The following is a 19,581-nucleotide window of genomic DNA, read 5'->3' as shown; positions in this document are numbered from 1 at the left end:
TTATTGACTTAATTTACTTCAGAAGGAAATCGGAAGGAAAATCTGTATAATACTTCTTTTAATATCTTCTATCCTACATAAAATATTGAAGTTTTGAAAGATTTGATGGCATCATTTATAACTCGGATGCATTTATTATTTTTATTGTGTACTTTTATTTTATAATTTTCACACTAACGAGCATACATTGTAAGTTAAACACCTGTTTCTAGATAGTATATTAACATGACAAAATTTTGTAAGTGTGCTTCAAATAATTAGATTTGATCACTTTTTAATCCTTATTTCTTTAATTTTTAATCAAAATTGTTAACCGTGAGTGTTATCAAATATTTTTTTAAAAATTAAATTAAAGAAAAAAATTAACTTAAATAAAATGAAGCATGTAATAGTTTCAATATATGAGTAACCTCGTGTGTAAGGCTTAGTGGAAACTACTTATACCGTGGATATATATTTTATCTTAAACTTATTGCAAGACCATACGTAATTTTTTTATTAGTTGTAATTAGTTAAAGTGTGTCTATCACTCCTGTGTAATAAAGGTCATTATTAGTTAAATAATTACTAAGCCATTCTGACAAATGTAATGAAATATTTAGAACATATTATCTATATTTACCTGTTTTTCATCTTCATCTTCAATCGAATTACCAGATGAGCATAATGAATGAGCCTAAATAAAAGAAAATGCAGCTTTATTCAATACTAGAAAAAAACTTTAAACCTTTTTCTTTTTTTAAATCTCATTCCCATCCATGCAGCAAAACATGAAATGCAGCAAAATATTCAAATGTGGTGAGTTTAGCTCGAAGAATATTTAAGGATACAAAAACGGATGGGCAAAAATTAGATATCAGTTCATTAGATAAAATACAATGTAAAAAATTTCCAGTACAAATTACTGGCACCATGTGTTCATCATCATCCGTAAAATAATTTTGACCGTAAAATCCATGCTTACCGCAGAATTTTGTTTAGCAGTAATAATTATTTAACTACAATGAAACACCGATTTTATAATAAATATTACTGTAAAAATGAAGGTGCATCAGATATTTTGCTGAGTGAAATTTTTCTGTAAAAATGGATTTTATTATGGTAAAAAGTAAAGTATTTTTCATCAAAATGTACCGGAAACTCGTATTTTCATTTTTACTGTATTTTCATTTGGAATTTTTTACAGTGTATTTGACACCCCTAGGGAACTCATGGGAAACATAATTAAATACCATACCTCTGAACCTTCTCGATGCTGTTATTTTGCAAGTATGTCGCCTTGAGTTTAAATCATTTATTAAGAATTCGATTGATTGGATTGATTGGATTGACATGGTGAATTGTGTAATGCTGATTTCGGAAGCTTTGACTGTTGCTTCAATATTTTTAGAGCATTCTCATTGAGGCTTATGTCATTTGAATTTTCAGATCTAACGAGGTCCAAATGGGATGTGTGAGCATTCGTGATACCCAGTCATATGTCCTTCCCTGCCCTATATATTTATTTTACTGTTATCATCTAAAAAGTTAACAACGGCATATCATTCCTCATCATTATGAAAGGCAATACCTAATAATGAAACAGAAAGGCAATACCTAATAATACGATATGCTAAATTAAATATCCTGGTTTATTTTTGTAGCTGCCTCAGTAAGCTGCACCAATCCTCATAGAATAAAGGAATATGATAAAAGGAAAAGCAGGGTATTATGTTTTTTTTTTCTATTATTTTTTATGATTCCTATAGGCTGGCTAATTATTTGTTCCATGATTTCATTTCACAGACATATATTGGTGAAAAATATAAAAATTTAGAAGTATAAATTATTTGAAGAAATTTAATTGTTAAAATGAATTTTAAAAAATTACGCTGACATACGCCCACTCTTACAGTTAATATCTGTAGCGTTCCATAAAGCTGAATGTTTATAGTAAAAGTATTTTAAGCAATTTTAAAAAAATGTCTTGATATACAGATATCTTCGAAGTAAAGCAATAAAAACAGGGTAAAACAATCTTGTTCGCAAAATACAGTTGGTAAAAAAGTAAATTATTTTAATTATAATGTAAAACTTACGTTTTCGCTGCAAATTGTATAGCAAAGGAAGACCATAAGACCCTGGAATAGAGAAAACAAAAGGGTTAATGAAAGATTAAACAAAGTGAAGTTTATTTCAAATTTGTCATTTTATATAAATAAATATGTAGAAAAATATCAATGAAATATTTTATCAGCTCACCAAAACTCCAGAAGCGGAAGAAAAAATAAATTTATAAAGTTCATCATCAAAATTGATATACATGAAGCTAGAGGCCGACACCATCAGTAGGAATAATATGATAATTAAAGATCTGTTGAGCAAACGGGACCTAAAAAACAATAAAAACCACTCGCTCATGTAAAACAGACAACTTTTAAAAGATATTGTTTGAAAAAATATTATGATTGTTAGAAGAATGAAAATATTATATTTAACTATGCAATTATTTATGATGTCAAATCAGCCAATTTTACAGACCTCAGTGGATGAATAAACGAAGTTTGATTGAGTAATTTTGGATAAAATAAAAAAAATCCAAATATATTTCGATCAAACTGTCAAGACATCAGCTTAGAATTTCTCTCCTGACGGTCGCAAATTAAATTGCAAAAACGGCAAACGCTACGACGCGAACAGTGTAAATGTGATTTAGAGTCTTATTGATTCCACTAATTGTAAGCTATAAAAGTGAAAGAGAAAAAAAACGCAATCTTTAATTTTTATTATCAACGGATACATTTCAATGATAATTTACCTAAATTCATACAAAAAAATAATTTAGAATCTTTATCCACTCAGATTATCAACTATGTAAAAAGAGTAGTTAAAGTTAATATAATGGATATTTTATGTATTAGCAATTATCTATCAGCAGTTTCAATCTATTTTATTAGATCCGGAAAGAATAACAGAATTTTAATATATTTCTACGTAATTCAAATTCACGGAAATATTTTCAAAATAACTATTTAGATGTATTCATAAATTTGTTATACATTCCTGTATGTAACCAAGCTGAAATTTGAAAACGAGTTTCCCTCTTGTACAAAGTCTATCTTCTATCAACAGGTACAAAGTTTTAAGATATAATTTATCAAAAAATATAACCGTATGGTAATGAACTTAAATGTATTGATGGAAAAAAACTAATCTAAAGTAAAAAAAATATATATATCACGAAAATTAGGTTGTAGGCAAAAATTGATTGAAGAGAGATCTAAAAATAGTCTGTTTACCTGTTAACAGTTTTTGAATGTTTTGTGGGCTCCAATTTTCTATACATTTTAAGCTCTGTTTTCACCGTCATCACTAACATGATTTGTAACTGAAAATAAATAAATAATATGAAGTTCAGTAAATTAATTAATTAGACCACTTTATAATAACGCAATTTACGAGTAAAGTTAAATATGCACATGCAAAGTACAAGAAAATAATTATGCATATAACCAAGAGTTTAGTGAAAATAATAAGAAAATTGACGTAATATATCATTTTCTTTTTGTCAAACTAATGTATTTGAAAAAGACTGGCCATATAGAATCAATGAATACAAATAGAAAGCTTACACAAAAATACAATTTATGAAAAAACACCTTTTTACTTACCACAGTAATAATAATGACAGATATGGAATAAGCATAAAAATAATTTGTCTCCAGTTGAATCCACCAGCTAAAAACATAATTGCGCATTTAAAGATGAGTTTTTTACATAAAAAATATTTTAAATCATTTGAAAAAAAATTACTAATTGGAAATGTACTGCAATAATGTATGTACCTATTTAATCTAAATCCCTCGGGAACCTGAGCTGCAAGAGTGGCTCCAACAACTATCATCGGAATGGCTAAAATTAAAGTAAAATAATTAGGACAAATCTACTTAAATGACAGAATTAAAAATAAAACATAGCATATTTATTTTATAGTCATGGCTTTTGCTAAATTTATAGTAGCATATTTATTTTTGCTGAATTTTAATTTGAAGGTTCGATTAGTTGAGATAGCTCTCATCACATTTTGCACAGAGTAATAAGTAATTTTATGTAGGAACTATAATACTCTCTGAAGTAAAACTCTCACATTTGGAGATTCAGCAATCCTGGAGCTATATTTATTTCATTGAAGCTATATTCAATTTGGAGAATATTTTTGTCACGAAATCACGTGATTTGTAGCGAAACGCGAACTCTCAAATATATGACGAAAACGTTTCCTAAATTCTAAACCTTGTAGGGGCAGAGTTATCGACCATGCCAATCTTCATCTATCAAAAGGTATCCCGTGATTGAATCAAGTTAGCATGTCTTATATACCAGTGAATTAATGTTAAATAATCGTAGTGGTAGTTACGCCACACTACTCCCCCACCAGAATTTTATCAGGGATAGAATTTGATGAACGGTTTCCACTTAATTGCTGTACTTGTGAATGACCGAGAGAGCTGGAATTAAGATCACCGGGTTTTTGAGTGCTGGATGTAAGAGGTGTATTAACTTCACAGACGTGGTCGCTCTTGTGTTGCCTTTAGCAGTCGAGTGTATGCTGGCTGACGTTGTGTGTATGTTCGAGACGAGACTGAGCAGCAACAGAGTGAGGAGGTGGATGATGCCGCTATCACATGTAGCAAGTCAACTATTCAATGTGGATCATCCATCGAAGTAGGCGTTCCTGTCAAGAGATTGCGAAGTAGGCGTAACTGCGTGATCGAATCACGTCCGGAGGTCACCAATGTGAGGGCGGAGTTATCGACCATGCCAACCTTCATCTATCAAAAGATACCTCGTGATAGAATCAAGTTAGCATGTGTTATATACCAGTGAATTGATGTTTAATAATCGTAGTGGTAGTTACGCCACAACCTCATAGTTTGTTTATTAGGATGACGAAAATAGAACAATAACTAGGCAATTGAAAATAAGGTGACGAAACAAACCGACTGGAATATGGGAAGTCAACGCTTCCTAGCAGAAAGATCTCGGGATCGAATCCCGCTTTGAACTTATTGGGTGTAATTTTTCTCTCTGTTCTGTTTGTCCATCTTGTGTCGATAGTGTGACATTGATCCGCCTAAATGGTGCCCAAGATAAAATGATAATTAGAAAAGTTATTTTTAGGCACTTCAAATTTCATTTCTTCTTTTTTTTTGCAAAAAATAGAATGACGAAATATTTCCTTAATTTTGTTGAAATTCATTTCCGAAATTCAATAACGGCGAAAGTGATATTTGATTGTCCATTTTCTTACTGTGAAAATAAACATTATAATATTAGTTATTAATGCAACATTTTTAATTAACATTAGAATATGCAAGGTGTGGGAAATTTCCCTTCTTACCCCAACCCATAGTTGCAAGTTTGAGCTCAGGATAGCGCACTCCTTTCATTTCGACGAATTCCATGTAGACTGTAAGGCCAATACATAGTTGCATAGAGAAAGCAGCAAGCAAGAAAAACTGAATCAGGGAAATGACGTATGGGTAGTAGTCCTGAAAAGATATAATTAATTCGTTGAAAATAATACCTTTAATAGTAATGAATTTTACAATCTCTTTTCAAATAAATGGATTAATTTTCTAAATTTTGCAACACTCATTCGATAACATTTCTTAACGTTCCGTTTAGAAATGGAAAAAAAAACCTCATGACCGCATTAAAAATATAATGTTAATAGATTGATAAGGAAAAGTGTAGAATAATAATATTTTTATTTGGTAAAAAATGACTTTGAAGTGTCCAATTTCATTGCGGAATAACACGAACAAACCTTTTATGACTTTTGAAATGCTTCTAAGTTCATATATAAATCTCCAGTCATCTTTCTTAACTCAATCAAAAAATATCCATATTTTGTGACACATTCGTATAGATAAAATAAGTCAGGTAGCTGAAAAATCATATAAAAAACTTTTTTTTTCTTCAATTTTAAGACGAAAATAAAGTTTTCTGAGCCCAATACGATATTCTCTAAAGTTTTATTTTCCCTAAATATTGGGCCTTGTCATAGAATTTTAAACTTTCATGACAAAAATGGCTGTTAGCAATTCACATAGAAGTATTTATTAGTAATTTTTAAATCTATTATACCTTTAATTTATTCTAAAACATATTGTGATAAAACTAAAACAAATAATAAAAATGAAATAATTTTACCTTAGACAAAGATTCATGAAGAGCTTTGAGAAATGTACCGTAGGCACCTATTAGTGCTATACAGACTTGTAATTTCAATGCTGTTATAGCACCGCGAATTTTTCTGGAAGAAATAAGAATGTTGAGAATTAATTCAAAATTTCATAGTAGAAAACATTCAGTATCAATAGAAGAAATTATAAATAATAAAACCCTACTTCCATAATACTAGAAGGATGAAAAACGTTAGGAAAACGAAGAAGGCACATAATGCACAGCCAATTCCAGCGATTACTTCGAAGCCATCCTGGAACTGCAAATCATCCTGTAAAAAAATATTATTTTAATTGCAATTTAATACTATATTTCTCATTGGAGCATTCTTTCAAAGTTTATTTCACCAGTTACTTCATTGTTTGCTATCAGGAGAGCTTTGTCAGTAAAATCACTTCAGTACAGTAATTAAAAAAAATATTTTTCAATTAAAGTCTATTACTGACGAGGGTCAATAAAATTTTGAAGGTTAAATATTGTATGTATGTTTAGTTAGCAATTAATAAGAGCACAATTGTATTTTTCGTGATATAAGTACAAGGAAAAGAAAATTCTTGAAAAATTACCGTGTGTGGTATTGACAATTTTGTTTATATTTAATTGTGGAAATAAACCCAAAATATGCTGCATTAAACCATTCTTCTGTCAAATCTTTCATTCATATAGTAACGGTTTGCAGGAAATTCTGACTTCCAAATTAAAGTTCTCCTTACCACACGTTTAATTAAAAACACATACCTGGAAAATAAATTTAACCGAATAAATGGATTTTATTCCATACTATAATCATGAAAAAATTACCAAATTCTATCACACATCATAAAACCAAATTGTATTTTTAGTTCTCCCAAAATCATTATTAAAGAGCTTTGGTAAAAAGTACCGAGCTTTTTGCGTTCCCAAAGTGTCAGAAAGAGCTAGCACGGTAAATTTTACCACAATCTGGTAGTTTTAACTATTTGTTTTTCAGTGTAACACTGTAGTTACATTTTTATTGGCGAATTTGTGCTTGGGAGAGCATTCTTCAAGATTTTAACAGTTACTACATTATTTGTGATCAGGAAAGCTTTGTTTTAAAAATCTTTCGCTCATATTTTCAGAAATAAAAAAAGATCTTTTAATTATTTTTGCAATCAAATTGTTTGAAAAAAATTATTATTATTTTAATATTAAACATGCACTTTTATTTTTTACAGCTTATTGTGTTTGTAATTATCAAATTGTATTTCTGAAGTAAAGTAATGGGGAGCGTTTTTACATAATTGGATATTTTCTATACAAACATTATATTTTATTACGATTGGAGATTTATTATTTTTATTTTAAAGGATAGGAATGCACATGAAGTTAACAGAACAGAGTAATTAAGGAGCTTTCTTTTATAATTTGATTTATAATTAATAAGGCTTAACACTGAATTTCAGTTTGAAATTTATTTATTATTTATTTTTTATGTTAAAAATTACTTACTGGCTGTGCATAAGTAGTGAGCAGAACTGCATATGTTCCTACATGATTGCATTGGCAAAGTGAATAATTTCCAGTTTGAATTGGCTGACAACCTTCCATTGAAAATTGAACATTTCTGAAAAATATAAAGATTCTGGTATACCATTATAAAAAGTATGTATTTCTCAAAATAAAGATTAAAACTTATTAATTATCTTTAAACACAATGGATTCTTTGAGATGAATTACTTTACTTGCGGCAAAGACATCGTTCATTGCAAACATTAAAAGACTAAGCAAATGTCCTTAGAATTGCAATACCGTTTGAACTTAATAAGTTTAATAAATCTAGAAATCTAAATTTCAAATGTGATAAATCCTTTTGGAGTAATTTAAAATTTGCCCGGAATTTGGAAAAACAGACTCAAACTAAGTTTTTCTACCTAGTGGTGCCTAAAAGTAATTGTATCAGTAAAGCATAATTTCCTACAGCTTTAAGAATATTTTAAATTTAGCATTTAATTGCTTCGCAGTTTTCATTAAATATAGAAGTAAAAAGCACAATTCGACAATTCAGCGTATCAAACTGCCTTTGCCCATACATAATTTCTTTTTGGGTGATATTTATTTAGTTACTTACTTATTGGTGAAAATTATTAATTATTTTTTTTTTAAATATTCAATTTATACACATTGAAAATATAAAACAGAGGTGCTAGAAAAAATCCTAATTTCGTTTAATGCAGTTGGAAATCGATCGGAAGATTTATTCAAAACGGAGTATTGAGTTTGAAAAAGTAGTATTTACAAAATTTCTAATTATCCTTACTAACTTACTTAAGTTTTATTAATGCATAATTTTTTGTAACTATAAATAAAGAAAAAAACTTAAGATGCTGGTACAAGTGTCGAATAAACGAATGATTAAAAAAACAAAAAATTTTGTCAAATTCATTGCATTTTGAAACTAATAATCTGCCCGTCAATTTTGTAATAAAGGTTACAAAAAAAATTATGCTTTACCATTCTTTATGGTATTATGAATTCTCGAATGGAAAGTTAATTTTCATGAAATTTTATAAATTATATTTTAATTTAAAAAATTAAGTTTATAAATTACTAGTTTAAATTTATTTTATTAAAATTATATGTTTTTTTAAATTTCTTAAATTGAAAATTGTAATACTGCTCTTTTTACTACACAGTAAAATATGCCAAATCACACCGAAAATATTAAAATTTAATTACGTAAATAATACTTCTGAATTTTTATTTGTTTTACTAAACTCAGTAAAATGATTTTATTGCTTTATTTCTTTTTAGAAATTAAACGAAATTTCAATAAAGCTTTTTTTTAATTTTTTCTAAACATCTCATAAACATCTGTATCACCACAGCAATTATCAAAACTTAATTATGTAAGTAATGTTTATTAATTTTAATTCATTTCACTGGAATAAAAAAAATTCCGTTTTTAATAGTTTTTAGGGGAAAAAATTAATTGAAATACAGTTACCCTTACCCCTGAGAAAAATCTGCAACACCACAGGAAATATTCCACATAATTTGTCGATTCTGAAAAAAGTAAATGAATTTTTAGCATATTATGATGTAATTCAATTAACATTTAAAAAATAATAATTAGCATCTTATAATATATTTTAATTTAATTTTAACATATTGTAATAGTTTTTAATATATTTTGAAACTTTTCCCTCGTATGAAAGATGCAACAATTTATATTAAATAGAATGGTTTCTCAAAAGTATGGAAACTCTCAAATATCTTGAAAAATGCGCATAGAATCAAAGAGCTGAAAATACGCAATAATATTTTAAGTAATATGTTCGGTAATATTTTAATACTATCCATATAATGATACCAAACTGTACCGCTTCAATGGGTATAAAATTTAAAATCAGACGTATAATCCATATTTTTTCGTTCTGGTGTGTATTTCGCGGTGTATCTCAACATTTTTCGAAATTTCGCGGAAAAAATGGTTAAACAACAATAAGTTTAATTGTTATTTTACTATATTCAAGCAAAGAGTCATGGTGGCTCAGAGGATCAAGCGTTCGCCTTTCAATGAGGTGAACCGGGAACGAATTCCTGCGTTGGCTGGCCGATACGAATTCCGCATCTGACTCACACCGAACACTGTGCTGACGTCAAATACCATCAGTGGTAGATGGATCATGGGTTAGAGTGACCTTCCCGTCAGGCTAAGCACGGGAGGATTTTGTGATATTCCTCTCCATGTAACGTAAATGCGGGTTATTTCCATCGAAAAGTCTTCTACGAAGGCAAATTTCTCTCAATACTTGATCCAAGGCTTCCCTTGTCTAGTTGATTGGTTTTAAAATTACAAATCTGCGGGGTTGAACATTAGAAGTCATAAACCAAATATTGAGTAGGCTGTTAAACGACGATTTTAAAATAAAATATATTCAAACAAAACAATCAAATAACCATAAATACGATGGTATTCAAACTGTCAAGTGTGAGGAAAACCGCTAATTAACTGCTTTCTCGCTTAGTTACTAATTAACTGCTATCAAGCCACTTAGTTACTCGCCTCTAGGTACCGAGAAGGCTAATCTGCCAATCTCAAGACCAACAGAACGGGAGCTCGAGTGTCAGCATTTACGACAGTGTATACTCTTGATAAACCACAACCTATCTCCAAAGCCCATTACCTATTACCTAACGAAAAGCATAACTCTAATGAGCGATTAAAGTTTTTATAGTTTTCAAGCCATGCTAGTTGTAAATGGTTAAAAAAAGTACAGTTTTGTTTACATAGTTTCTTAACCATACTAATTGTAAACGGTTTAAAAACCGCAAAGGTAAGAATGTTCTTTACCGTAAACGTTACGGTTAATTGAATGAACAGACTACTACCGGTTATTCTGCTATAATTTTAGAATGAAACTTCCAACAGTAATTTCATTTTTGTAAACTAGTGTGTCAACTGTAAAGTAACAAAGGTCATAGGCAGAATGGAATAAAGATGAAACCAGACTCGGGAGAATCAAATTTTCAAAGAAACGCGAAAAAAATAGGGTCTCTTCTATCAGATCTTGAAAGTTTATTCCCTGTTCCACCCGCACTGTGTGATATTGTGGGTAGAGTTTGGTATCATAAAATTGATACTTTAAAAATATATTTCCTTTTTATATGATAAGTCGTTTTCTTCGATGCGTATTTCCTGAGATATCAGACCCTTTTCCTATGAAACCTTTGTATGGGCACTTTTCGTTCCTTTATAAGTACATAAATTTCCAAAATTACATTATTTAAATCACAAAATAAAAATGGAAGACTGTATCTGATGTAACAAATTGTAATTGGTAATAAGTGAAATTTAGCAAACATTACATTGTTAGAATTTCCATTCTAAAATTATACCAAAATAACCACCAGCAGTTTGTCCATCCAATTAACCCTAAAGTTTACGGTAAAGAACTTTTTTTACTTTCATGGTTTTGAAATCGTTTTCAACTAGTATGGTTATGAAATCACGAATACGAAACTCTATAGCTTTTTAACCAATTTCAACTGGCATAGTTTCATAACCGTAAAAAAGAAATTTAGCTTGACATTGGGGATTGGAGTTAGGTTGGAATTTATCAAAAAGAAATATTGTGGTGTCAATGTTTAGACTCAAATGCCTGTTCTTTCATTTTTAAAACTAGGAGATTAGCCCTCTTGGCTATAATATGTACGCAACTATGAGTGGCTGTATTAGGTAGGCTTAGTTAGTATGATAGAATTCTGGTTGCTTTACCGCATTAGGTGAAAGCTAATAAATGGTTTTTCTCACAGTTAACAGTTTGAATATCATCTTATTTATGGTAAATTGACTTTTTTGAATATGGTAAAAAATAACAATTAAATAAATTGTTATTTAACCATTTTTTTCCAAACAAATTCTGCCAATTTAACTGCGATGATAACAAATGTTGATAACTTAAACAATTAATAGTTTTATTTTGGAATTGAAACAGTGTTTCATCCATAATGATTTTAAATATATACTCTTATCACTGATTAGCTACAATTTGTAATTGGAGGCATTTAAACTAACTAATTTTACATAGAACAGTTACTTTAATAAAATTAAGATAAACTCAGACATTCGAGAATGTTATAAAGAAAAACTAACCACAGTGTGATTCAAATGTGCAAGACGAGCTTTAACTTTGAGACGAGATGCTCGTGAGCCAACTCTCCTTTGACCAGTTTGCATTGCCACGGCTACAATTCTAGAGTGCAACTGATATTCCATGTCAAGACCTCTGTGCAAAATAGAGCCATACCCATATCTGAATCGATGAAGAAAGAAACAATAAAAGTAGATTTTACACCAAGATATACTAAATCAAACTATGTTTTCCGTGGTAGTTCGCATTGTGATTTAGTTCTAACGTACATCATACTTTATTTTAACACTTCTTAACATTTTAACGAATGCAGAGGTTCCACTTTTAATTTAAACCCTTCAATTTTAAAGTAAAAACACAATTAATTGAATTAGAGTTAAGTTGGATTGGAAGAATGAAATAAAGTAGAAATCAACATCTGAACCTTACTATTCCTGGTTAGAAAGTAATTTTTCGCTTATTACTGCTTATCTGATTAGTATATCTAAGGTTGCTGATGATACGTTTTCATTGTTGTTTACACTTTTTTTTAACATTACTAACTTGTTTTTGATTTTGCTTATTTTGTTAGCTGATTTCAGCTTATAGTCATGGATGTGGATTAAAACTTATTATGATCCATTTGACTTTTATTCATTTGGTTCTGATAGATTTAAAGAAAAAATTCATAAAAGAAGATTATGCAATCAATCATCAATTTGTGAATTATTAAATACAATATAGAAAAATTTCTTATACAAAAATATAAATGTAAAAAAAAAGCATTTTTTTTTAAAATAATAAATTTGCAATTGATTTTTTTTTGCATCAAAAACTAAATATTATGAAAATAGTACTATCAGAAAACTGGGTGGAAATATATACTTTAAAAATAACTTCATTAAGAGAAGAAAAAAAAGTTGACAAGTGTTATGAACGCTCTGACACGGCACTCAGGGTCTAAACCAGTAAAACACGAATGTAGAAGAAATAACTTTTAGAATATTTCCGAATTTCAATCATGTCGACTTTTTCACGTTTTTTTTTAATGAAATTAATGAAGTTTTTGTTATCGAAATTTCAGTAGTATTATATTCATATATAGTTATAATATTTGTTTAAAATTTCTTCTAATTAACAATATTTTATTTCTTCTTATATGTATAAATGCTGGAACAAAATATTTTTTAACGTGCTATATCATAATTAGTATAAACAATAATGTCATTAAAATAAAGTTAATATTCTTACTTACCCATATTGTGCCAAAAATCTTTGAGGTAAAAAAGCTGAGAAATTTTTGTAAAATACAACTGCCATGCTGATAGAATCATTTACTGGAACAAATAACAAGAAACGCATACTTAATCAGCAAATAAATGTTTAAGACTTGTGTTGACAAAAAAAGAGTATATTTAAAAGTCTACAAAGATTATAAAATTGTATCAATATAATATTGGTATTCACCCAAAGCATTGCAATTTATCCGATTTTTTTCATACTTAGTTATTAAACCCTATTTATCAAGTTACCCCAATTATGAATTCTTAAAATGTTTTTTTTTAACTTTGAACGTAATAAAAGCAGAATTAGTTACTTTAGTTTTGGAAATATTGGCTCTGAATTTTTAAATTATAACTCTGTTTAAAAGTTATATGATGTTAGTATTAACATTGTTAAAATATCGATTGTAAGTGCTTAATCTTTTTTCGATTTATATGTTTTTAAACTAAGAAAAATCAGCATACAATTCAAACAATAAACTTACGCTGGAACCTTAAAATGCAATTATTAATATTTTTTTTTATTTGTTGACCGTTAAAAGAACTTACGATCTTGAAAGTTCTCTGCAATCCAAGTATTGAAGTCTAGTTCTACAGAATCAGTTAGCCACGTTGGTTGCGAGGCTTCTTTCACTTCTCTGGTAGACTTTCTACTTGGGAATCTTAGTATACGCTGACCTTCATTTTGTACCTGACCCACTTCGAGTACTGAAAAATAAATAAAAAAATATTGCTAATTAAATTTGTAAGGCTGTTTTCAGTTTTTAATATTAAATTATCCTATTGTGATACAACAACAAAAGAAAGCAAACGGTGCTTAAATAAATAAATAAATATTCCTTCAGATCCACAAGTTAAACTTTTTTTCATTTATAAATTACTTTTGCAATAATTATTAATAATTTTAAATCAATACAATATTAACATTTAAGAAATAAGTTAAAAGTTTGTTTTTCAAAAATCAAATTTTAAATCCAAATGGCACTTACAATGATTAAAGGAATATTCAAATTTTTTTTTCGGAAGATCATATGAATTACTAAACAAAACATGCAATATTTTTAAAACTAGCAAAGCTGATAAAATAAAAAGCTAATAGAAAGTTTGATTTTATGAATTTATATACAATTGCTCATACAGTAATTGTAAATAATACGAATTTTATTTCATACTTACCCAGAGCAGATCGTTGGAACATATGAAAAGTGTCCCCTGTTACAGCTGCTCCGTGTAATAAACCATGGCTGAGGATTTGTTGATGAAGTTTAATTACGTGCTGCAAATCAAATTTTAGCCTAAATTAATAGCAGATCTACTATAATAAATTACAGTAATCTACTCATCATTTCTATGATGTACTCATTTAAAATTTAACGTACTAAATATTATGTTTTTAAATGGCTTAAATGAAGTACTGTATCAAAACCATGTACACGAACATATAAGTACATGTTTCATTTTTACAAATACTGCCAATCCATTTAAACCACTTTGAAGAGCTATCGTTGATTTTCTTTTTTAATTAATACGTTTCTCAGCATTTAAAATAGAAAAATAGAAACAAATTCAATTTCTTTAATTAAAGAATAAGATTGTTTCAAAATTTATAGAATTTTCTGTTGTTGCTATTTTGTATTCTATTTTTAATAATGTATCTTATTTGTTTATTAAAGCAACTGAGTTTATTTTGAAGTGCGCTGCAAATGTATATTCATTTGCATTTTCATTAAAATTTTAAGTTCGTTATTACACAAGTAATTATATTATATATTATATATTAATTTCAGTTTCTCTATTTACCCAGTAATAATATCTTTTCCCCAATATACAATTTAGTTTTTCAATATTTTTAATTTAGAAGCTTTCGACAATCAAATGTATTTTTACTTTACTTAAATATTGCACTGAGAAATAACTAAATTTTACACAAATAAAGAAGGCAGGTTTGCTCAAAGCGCATACTTAATAAATTTCTAAATAACTTATTATATTTTCAAAACGCTTATTTGTAACTCAACTTGTCCAAATAAAACTCAAAAGCTTTAAAATTTTTGCTTACCCTTGCAGTGGTTTCACAGAAATATGATTTTGCGCATTTAAAGAAGCATGATAATTCTTCTGCAATATGATCAAAATAATTATTAAAAAGTCAGAATTGCGTTGCATAGAAAAATTTATTATAAGTATTATGTTTATTATGTAAAGCTCTTTATATTTTTTTAGTTGTTGATAATTTGCTGTGTGAAAGCAATGTAATAAGTTAAATGCAAAATATGAATAAGTTATTTTATGTTATTTAAACGAATACAAAATTGAAAAGAAATATGCACAACATTAAAAAAAATTACGGATTTTTTACTGCAAGGGTAAGCATGAAAGTATAAACTGTATTTTTCAGAAGATTAGTTATGAAACCTAAATCTCGCATCATTTTGTAAATTCAATACAGCATTCTTATAAGAATATTTATGATATTAGCCTACTGAGTTTTTAATAAATTTAGATTATTACATAAAGAAAACAAATTGCTCCTTACTTACGGACTGCTTCTGAATCAGCTGTGGTGAATCCAAAAGGAAGGAAACAATGTCCAAAAAAATCTGAAATATTGAGGTAGAATTTTTTTTTTACTCATTTAAGGTTGTATTCATCACATTTTTAACTACAATATTTTTTATGCCTGATTGATAAAGAGGTGACCTCATTTACTGAAATAATTCATAAAGATGAAAAGTATAAGCTGGGCCACACTGGGTAGAACTACCAGTTGTCTAGTTTATAGCACTCAGGGCAACTGAACTTAATTCGTCATAAAACACGGATCATTACTAAAAATGTTCGATGTAGTCAACTTCTTCAGCCAGGCTCTTGTTTTAATTTTCATTCTCACTTTGGTTCTCACCATCGATATTTTTAGCAATACGTTTACATATTTGTGGTGTTAGGTTTTTAAAATAACAAACACAATGACCTGTCTTGAATTTTTCAACTAGTTGTCTAAACAGATTATGTTAATCTTAAATTTCACCTAATTTGGAAAGTCTACACTAAATAGACGAATTACTTTTGAAATAAATTTCAGCAATTTAAATACACTGTAGACGGAGGAAAAAAATTTAGCAAAGCTATTGCTCTGCATGGTAATGACATTTCTAGTAAAAAAGAAAAATCATAATTCTGTATAATAGAATCAACAGTGTATTTGATAATTTTTCTGTTTATATGGTATTAGAATCGTTGGATATTATGGTTTTACGTATTATTTCTGATAATCACACATTTTGTAAAAATTATAAAACTGAAAATTAAATTTAACCAAATAAATCGTTTTCGCGCCATGCTTTAGATATCCTGATAAAATTACCATGTTCTACCACGCATACCGAATCCTATTCCATATTATCAATATACTAAATATCATTAATTGTACCAAAATTATAAGCAAAAATTACCGAACATTTTGGTGCTTCCATGGAGCCAGAAACACGGCACAGTAATTCAATTTTGGTATCATACAAAAAGCAAGATTGTATATTATATATATATATATATATATATATATATATTATATATATATATATATATATATATATATATATATATATATATATATATATATATATATATATATATATATATATATATATATATATATATATATATATATATATATATATATATATATATATATATAATATATATATATATATATATATATATATATATATATATATATATATATATATATATATATATATATATATATATATATATGTGTGTGTGTGTGTGTGTGCAAATAAAACTAGACTGAGTTTAATCAACATGGAGAGGGAAGCCGTGAATCTTCGTGTATAATCCAACAACAAATAGAACATTCAATTTTAACACTGGGATTATTTTGTATCAGCGCCATCGTTCATAAGTCTAATATCTATATTACATATGGTTTAAAACTAAGTAAACTTTAATACTTCTTTCAATTCATATAATTAGTAACGCTAAAAATCTGTTGTTTACATTTATTCTAATATCCTATTTATTATTCGACTAAATAATTATCTTTTATTTGTCGAACATTCGATAGCTTTTTTATAATTTTTGGCAAACACTAGATAATTCTTTCTTTTCATTAAATTTTTACGAAACTTGTTTTCATAAAAGAGTATTTTTCCATAGCAGAAAAAAATAAAACAATAGAAAATAGTATATTTTTTTACATAACTTTTTAGACTCACAGTCTATCCTTTTATTTGGTGAGAGACCTTCCAAATTGTTCTTTATTTTTAATTTATCAACAATGAAACGGTTATTTAAAAATATAAAACTCATTTTATCTATTTAGTACTTATTCAACTAGCATTTATCTTTATTAAAATGTTTTACACGTATCTTACTTGAGAATTGTTCTTGAATTGAATTTCATCATTTTTTCCATGCTTCCTTTGATAATCATGCAGATCTTCAAGCAAATCAACCACTGGTTCTCCTTCAGCAATATGGAAACGGTCCCTCATATTCCACAAATAAGCCTTCAGCTCTTGTAATAAAGTACCAACCTCTGTGATAAGGTATCCCATTCTCAAACTCTCGAACTGTGAGGGAAACGTAAATAAGAAAGATAAAAATGTGAAGTACCTTGCATATGCATCTTCTTTGAACAGAGCATGCGAAATCGATCACATCTGTCTCTTAAAGATATATTTCGAATACTCGAAGATGTTAAAGACTCATTATAAAATATTGTTTGCTTTAATTTGAAGTATTAAACTGCTGTTTGTAGAAAATGCAACACCATGAAAGAATCATCAGAATCAAATGAAATTTAATGCAGAAACGACTTGTACTGATACAAATAAATGATGAAATTTTCAAAACAAAAGAAACAAATTAAGCGTCCGAAATCAGTATTTGGTGCAGCCACCACGCGCTGCAATAAGTGCTGCTATACGACGTGGCATGGAGTCAAACAGATGTTGAATATCTGCTTGAGGAAGAGAATTCCATATCGCTTGCATGCGCAACCAAAGTTCGTCTTTGGAAACTGCAGGACGCGGATCACGAGTGAGACGCCGACCAACCATATCCCACACGTGCTCAATAGGCGACATATCCGGCGAATAAGCAGGCCAAGGAAGAAGTTGCATGCGTTGTGCTGAACAGAAGTCTCTAACAGTCCGCGCAACATGTGGGCGTGCATTATCCTGCTGAAAGATAGCTCCAGGGATGCCTTGAAGGAAAGGAACGACTTCGGGCTGTAGCACTTCACGGACGTATCTGTTGCTATTGAGATTACCCTCAATTCGTATCAAATTGGATCATCCATGATACGAAATCGCACCCCAGACCATAACTCCGGGTGTTCGACCACTATGTCGTTCAATAATACACTCAGGAAGGCAGCGTTGACCGGCATAACGTCTAACACGAACACGGCCATCATGGGTCCACAAATTGAAGCGTGATTCATCTGAAAAGACAACTTGGTGCCAATCAGCTCACCAGTCTCTGTGCTCAAGAGCCCACTGCCGACGCAGCCGTCGATGATCCGCCGTGAGGGGAATCCTGTATAATGGCACCCTTGCACGCAATCCACGGCGCAGCAGACGACGACGAATTGACGAAGCCGACAATTGTACACCTGTAGCAGTAGACCAATGTGCTGCCAGCTGCCTGGAGGAAGCTGTGCGATCATTCACCGCCATGCGGAGCAGGTGTCGATCATCGCGCTCTGACGTCACCTTCTGTCGTCCAGTGCCTGTTTTTCGAGTTGTTCGGTGCTCGTCGGTCCACTGCTTCCAAACTCGCATCACTGTGGAACTGTTCCGCTGCATACGAGCTGCTATTGCGCGATAGGAAAATCCTCCTTCTCGAAGGCCGATTATCCTCCCTCGTTCAAACTCCGTAAGTTGCTTGAATTTCTTATTCTTCCGTCGTGGAGGCATACTCAGGTCTCACTAAACGTTTGCCACTAACAAATAATCATAGACTATTTTCAACGTCCCGCTACAGCACTTTATTTATACGCTTTCAGCATCAATTCAGAGGGCGCTGCGCGCGCCACGCACGCGCGATGGCTCTGAAACTTTATTAATTTGCATAATATCCTATAATTGACATTTGCTGCGAATTTCATTTGATTCTGATGATTCCTTCATGGTGTTGCATTTTCTACAAACAGCAGTTTATTTTTAAAAATGGAATTTCTTTATTTAGCAATTCTGCTTTTTTAAATGCCTAGAATAAAAAAATATTTAAATAAAAATATTAATTTATTATTTCTATTTATACGTTTTTATCACATAGGCTGCGTTTTGAAATTTAAATATCGTGACAAAGTAAACCGCACAACACCAGGGCTAAGAAAAACTGAAAACTTTTATATACCCTGATGTAATTGTTATCACGAATTAAACTTTTAGATGCCTAAAAATGTTTTTATACTGCGTATTACGTAATTATATAAATTTATCTATCAT

The 19,581-nt window shown here is 29.4% G+C and overlaps 1 protein-coding gene across 2 annotated transcripts in view; it reads right to left on the bottom strand.

The window, feature by feature from the left end:
• LOC107453216 (uncharacterized) overlaps nucleotides 1-19,581 on the bottom strand; it is a 144,603-nt gene that overhangs the window by 8,122 nt on the left and 116,900 nt on the right. The window contains exons 12-28 of one of the 2 annotated variants that reach the window (XM_016069948.4): nucleotides 17,500-17,697; nucleotides 15,646-15,705; nucleotides 14,282-14,381; nucleotides 13,655-13,813; nucleotides 13,078-13,159; nucleotides 11,846-12,005; nucleotides 9,200-9,252; nucleotides 7,699-7,813; nucleotides 6,393-6,499; nucleotides 6,196-6,298; nucleotides 5,381-5,531; nucleotides 3,825-3,891; nucleotides 3,651-3,717; nucleotides 3,279-3,367; nucleotides 2,242-2,371; nucleotides 2,079-2,120; nucleotides 623-676 (exon numbers count right to left, since the gene is read on the bottom strand). In XM_016069948.4, coding sequence (XP_015925434.2) covers nucleotides 623-676; nucleotides 2,079-2,120; nucleotides 2,242-2,371; nucleotides 3,279-3,367; nucleotides 3,651-3,717; nucleotides 3,825-3,891; nucleotides 5,381-5,531; nucleotides 6,196-6,298; nucleotides 6,393-6,499; nucleotides 7,699-7,813; nucleotides 9,200-9,252; nucleotides 11,846-12,005; nucleotides 13,078-13,159; nucleotides 13,655-13,813; nucleotides 14,282-14,381; nucleotides 15,646-15,705; nucleotides 17,500-17,697 — 1,737 coding nt within the window. The remainder of the gene's footprint in view (nucleotides 1-622; nucleotides 677-2,078; nucleotides 2,121-2,241; nucleotides 2,372-3,278; nucleotides 3,368-3,650; nucleotides 3,718-3,824; nucleotides 3,892-5,380; nucleotides 5,532-6,195; nucleotides 6,299-6,392; nucleotides 6,500-7,698; nucleotides 7,814-9,199; nucleotides 9,253-11,845; nucleotides 12,006-13,077; nucleotides 13,160-13,654; nucleotides 13,814-14,281; nucleotides 14,382-15,645; nucleotides 15,706-17,499; nucleotides 17,698-19,581) is intronic. The other variant, XM_016069949.4, reaches the window with a different exon arrangement.

This window comes from Parasteatoda tepidariorum, chromosome 3, assembly GCF_982258835.1.
Source record: "Parasteatoda tepidariorum strain Cologne lab strain chromosome 3, Ptep-v5.0, whole genome shotgun sequence".
Classification (NCBI taxonomy): Eukaryota; Metazoa; Arthropoda; class Arachnida; order Araneae; family Theridiidae; genus Parasteatoda; species Parasteatoda tepidariorum.
The sequence above is the reverse complement of the archived record's forward strand: the minus strand, read 5'-3'. Positions and strand labels throughout refer to the sequence as shown.